Source organism: Montipora capricornis, chromosome 9 (genome assembly GCF_036669925.1).
Source record: "Montipora capricornis isolate CH-2021 chromosome 9, ASM3666992v2, whole genome shotgun sequence".
NCBI classification, from domain to species: domain Eukaryota; kingdom Metazoa; phylum Cnidaria; class Anthozoa; order Scleractinia; family Acroporidae; genus Montipora; species Montipora capricornis.
Window position 1 is genome coordinate 29,964,852 of NC_090891.1, and position 5,000 is coordinate 29,969,851.

At 39.7% G+C, this 5,000-nt stretch overlaps 1 protein-coding gene across 1 annotated transcript in view; it reads right to left on the reverse strand.

Annotated features, from left to right (window-relative positions):
* The window catches only part of LOC138015538 (DBH-like monooxygenase protein 1), a 21,955-nt gene that overhangs the window by 16,064 nt on the left and 891 nt on the right, over nt 1-5,000 (reverse strand). The window contains exons 2-5 of the mRNA XM_068862602.1: nt 3,290-3,436; nt 2,238-2,414; nt 1,272-1,355; nt 347-532 (exon numbers count right to left, since the gene is read on the reverse strand). Of these exons, the coding sequence (XP_068718703.1) occupies nt 347-532; nt 1,272-1,355; nt 2,238-2,414; nt 3,290-3,436 (594 nt within the window). The remainder of the gene's footprint in view (nt 1-346; nt 533-1,271; nt 1,356-2,237; nt 2,415-3,289; nt 3,437-5,000) is intronic.

A 5,000-nucleotide genomic window follows, 5' to 3' on the forward strand; every position in this document is an offset into this window, starting at 1 on the left:
GACGTCTCGCTTACGACCATTTACGTCAGGCTGAATTTGCGAATTTCCCGAATCAAAGAAACTGATTACATTTCAACCCATTTCTTTCCTGTTAGCTACAAACTGTCTACATTCACATTCAGATATCGAGCAAAAAGAGAAACAAGTATAATTAAAGGAATTTTCATGGTTTTATGACTAGTAGCAGACTGTCCTTTGCCATTTTTAAATCCCCTGTACGCAGGTATGGAGCAGGTTTTAGGCAGCGGCATAAACTCTCGCCTCCTACCAATTTGGCCCAGGTTTGATTCCCATACGCACTTGTGGGTTGGGCCGGGTTTGTTGGTTGTTAACTCTTACTACTGACCTTTCCGCCAATAGCCCATCCAGCAATTGCTGACCTTCCAGTGCATTCCTTCAACGGAGGGGGCATATCAGGACTGTAACAATGGCCTGAGTAGTTCAAATGGTGAACAGGGAAATCATCTCGGCATTCGTATAAGAGAATATGATGAACGACACCCTCGTTCCCTGATTGGATAACTGGCTCAATCTGACAGAAGATTAAGGGAGTTGAACATTTAGAAAATTCGAAATTTGAGATTTGCGCCAATGGTAATGCGTTGGATGACAAAAATTATGCATGACTAAAGTAGTATGGCTAAAGGATAAAGGATGTGAGATCGCTGAGGAAGATAAGAAAAAAACAGTTTGAGACGAGGGGTAATTTCATTACCTAAGTTTTAAATAAAAAAGTTAGAAAGATGCGTGAAATCGATTAGTTTAACTCAAAGACATGTTTACAGACGAATAGAGCCTATGAAATACTCAAGTATTCCTATTTTGAGTTATGCTCTAGAATGGCTTCATTTACCATGCGTTGTCAACTTAGCCAATCAATGTACGATTCCCTCAATTACGTCACATACAGGGCAAACGGGAAAGGTCAGGCAAAATTTGCGGTCTAACAACAATCAGGGAAAAGAATAAGTGATTTTATCTTATTTATTGCCTGTTAGCTACAGATATCAAGCAACCTCCCTCAAAGGAGAGAGAGAAATGGGAGTAAGAGAATTTTCATACTTTTATAAATTTTTACCTCCCTGGCGTTTGCCGTTTGCCAGGTCTTATCTCGTATCTCTCCGTCAACTATTGAATTACTACCAGGACCTACAAAACTGGGCACCGTAGTTGTTCGCTCATGGTCATATCCTCCTGTTTAATTTATACAAATGAGTAAGTAGTAAAAGAAGAAATTGCACATTGGTTATTTCAGGATAAAATAATATTACCTTTATGATATGATGTTTTTCATTCAGTCTGGGGATTTCATGCACCACGCATATGTAACTAGTTTCATCGGCCGGGATTGTGGTCTGGGAAATAGTTTAAAATATTGCAACGACGCCGTCAATGGAACTGTCAGTAGGTTTATTGGGTTAAAGAGGCTCAAAATAATCATGGTCAACTCAAACATAAACTGCAGCAAAATTCGGCTAATACTATAGCTAGTTCAATTGGAGAAATACCGATAACGTAGTTGTATCACATTTTCTGGCCACAAGTTTGGAGATTTGCTCCTAACCTTCATCACTAGAGAGCAAGGCTGCAAACTCGAAACCTCTGATCGAGCCAGGGATATCTCTGCGATCGAAATTATTTCAATTTAAAAATCGGACTGATGTGGCTGATGTGTCACATGAAGGTCGATGAAAACAAAAATCTCCGCATGCCTAGGAAAAAGCCAGCTTTTACGAAGAACTCGTCCGTTTCTCAAGATTCATAAGACTAACGACCGTTAAAAGCTCCGTTCAATAGCCTGGCTTGGTGCCAGTGGAGACAGGAGAAATATGCAGATTGACGACGTTTTTAAGGCCCGAGTTCCCCCCCCCCCCCCCCCTTCGACAAGTAAAATCGTCTGGGGTTAGACAGAGTAAAATCTATGAGTGGCCACTGGGTCAAGACGTTTGCTTTTAGCTACCAATTCCCAGAGAGATGTAAAACCGTCTCACTGATCTTCGCTATGAATTGAAGTCAGCCGTCTTTTTGCAGCACTTTTAATTATGTTTGCCGTGTAAACTCAAAACTGAAATCGTTACATGACTGAGCATCATTATTACTATCGTCATAAATCATTATTATCACTATCAACGTCATTATCATAATAATTTATCACAACTATTGATAATAATTCGTCGTCATTATCATAATATTTAGGACAATACATCATGATAATTATGATAATATAATTATCATACCTTGTTGTGTATTAGTTCGAATTGTTTTGTATCAGGGGGTAAAGTTGGTCTCTTTGAAGCGGCGTTTAGCAAAAACACACTTCTCGCTCCTCGGTTTTGTGGTCTGTGTTGTGGAATGGAGTTTTCTGATAAAGGGTCGTCGTGATGATAGGCGTAAACAACTTTTGTTGTTCCTGGCTGCAAGATTAATTGGATTATCACCATCATGAACAAGAAAATGGTTCCAAGATAAGGATCCGATTCTCGGATAAGAACTATAAACCGTAGGCCCTTCTTACAATCCTTGCTGCTAACAACGTGTCGAAACGGGGTACGTCTAGTTAATTAAGGAACCCGCAAAGTGTTCACGAATAGTGGGGAATAATTCCAGGCCCGGTTGAGGTGTATCTCTGTCTCTGTCGAAAAAGACCTTAAATGTTTCAGGACGTTCGGAAAACGGGCCTCAGGTCCCGCTTGCTTGAGTGGCTATTTCGAATTCCAAGAGTAATAGACCAATTTCGATACATTAAAATTCAGTCCAAAACAAAAGGCAACATCTCGAGGCTCTGGGGAATAAACTCATACAATTCCTTACATGTATTCCCCAGATTCTCGAGATGATGTCTTTCGTTCAGGACTGAATTTTAATATATCGAAACTGGTCTATTAGTGATCGATGTGCTTGCACTGGAGCCCAATCAGATGCGTTTGCTTTCGCGAGGAAATCCATCTTCTAAGTACAACTCGGTCTTTAACGCACACTTTTAAGGGCGGCTCCTTATTCAAGAAAGATGCATGTTTTCAAATTAACAGTAAATTTCTGTGACTGCAGAAACAGGATAGTTAAAAGCAAAAGCGAATGAAAGGCTCCAAGCATGGTTCGGGGAAGAATAGCGGTGTTTCGTCTCACTTCGAAATGGCAATTACTAGATATATAAACAAAATGTTTCGAGTTATTACTTGAAGAACAGCAACAGTAGACTAACAGTTGCAGTTGCAGTGGCCTTTCTTTCTGGCTTAGTCCGCGAAGACTTTTCCTAGGCTAACAGCTAACGAGGCCTCTACTAACACACCTCAATTTTATTGTCATCTGGATCGCAGGTGTCAAACTTTCTTTTCAGTTTCATGATGGTTTTGCCATTGTCCTCCGTCAGTGAAATCAGTTGATAATCTTGCTGAGCATCTTTCTCTGGCAACATGTGACCTTCAGCATGTCGATCCTGTAAAAAAACACAAAATCGATTACTTAAGTTGACTATTTATGACGATACCGAAATGTGGAAAGGTTTAAAAAATTTCAACCCCAGTGTGAGCAGGCTAGTCACCACTGACAGACTGATCGAGTAGACACCGGGTTCAAACTCGCCGTTGTCAGGTCGTTGGTGAAGGTAAAATACAACAAAATATTTTTCGACGAAGGTGGAGCCAGAAGGGGCACGTACTAAAACCGTTAATTTGAGTTAATCAGATGCGTTTTCTTTCGCGAGGAAATCCATCTTCTAAGTACAACTCGGTCTTTAACGCACACTTTTATGGGCGGCTCCTTATTTAACAAAGATGCATGTTTGAGTTAATTTGAGTTAATTTGAATTAATCTGTTAATTTGAGTTGTAAAACGAAAACTAAAGAAAAAAGAAGCATCTTCTGTTTTCAATCTGCTTAGAAAATCTGCAAAGATTGTGAATAAAGATCAACTGAAACAGGAAACTCGAAGCGACAATCCGCCGGGAAGTCGAGTCTCGTCTGTTTCGATGGTACGTTTTGTTAAGTTTATATAGTTGTTTCGTGTGTTGCGGTGGTTTCGTTCGGTGAAATATTGCCCGGGGGAGTTCCCAGGATTCATGAAAAATGCCTTCTGTTTCAGCCAATCAGCATTTAGTAACTTTGCCCTAAAAAATTTAGTCATTTTCTTCAATTAATTAATGACGCATGTTGTATTATTACGTTGCAGAAGTGTTTGTTGGTGTTGCGAGAAACGAAAATGAGCCAAAATTGCTGCGCATGCAATAAAGTCAAGATTTAACATGGAATGAACGTAAGCTTGACAATGGAAAAACGAAATACGTTTTGCCATGTAAATGTTTGCCAAAAGATTGTGGAAAACAAGTTGGTTTGTCTCCGAATAATTTTTGTTTTCAGAAAAAGGCCAAAAAGAGTAACACGTCGTGGCTCTATTTTATCGCTTTCTGTATGTTGAGAACAAAACAGCTCAGTGGACACAGTGTTCCTTCGCTGACTATGGAATAGATTCAGTTAGAGTAAACGGTTGAAGTGAAAGATGAGATAAAGGCTTTATTTTAGTATGATTTTTATCTTATAGCAAGATGACAGGAGCCGAGTGAAACTGAGACATATTATCCGTGTTTCCCTAGCTTCGTTAGAATGGATGGGGGAAGCACTGTCAAAATATCAATATTCAGCTCAGTGATAGTGAGGCAGAGAGGGCGAAAACAATAGAAACAAGTTGCAATGAATGTGAAAGATATTAGCTTATCGTCCACTTTCTTTTGTCTTCGTCCTCTAAACCTCTCTTTCAAGCTGGAATTTAATATATCGAAAGTGGCCTATTGAGGGAGCCTGTATTTTATAGTGGAACTTACAACAGCACAAGGTGAGGCATAAGCTACAGCGATGAGAAGTGGCCATTAATTTGATCAGATATGGAGAAATTTACATTCATGCGGGATACTTCAAGAAAGAAATGAGCAGTGCAGTTTAAAATCGGATGACGTGATGAAAGATCGGCATTGAGAAGTCGTTCAATGCCTGAAAATAAGGCTTTCC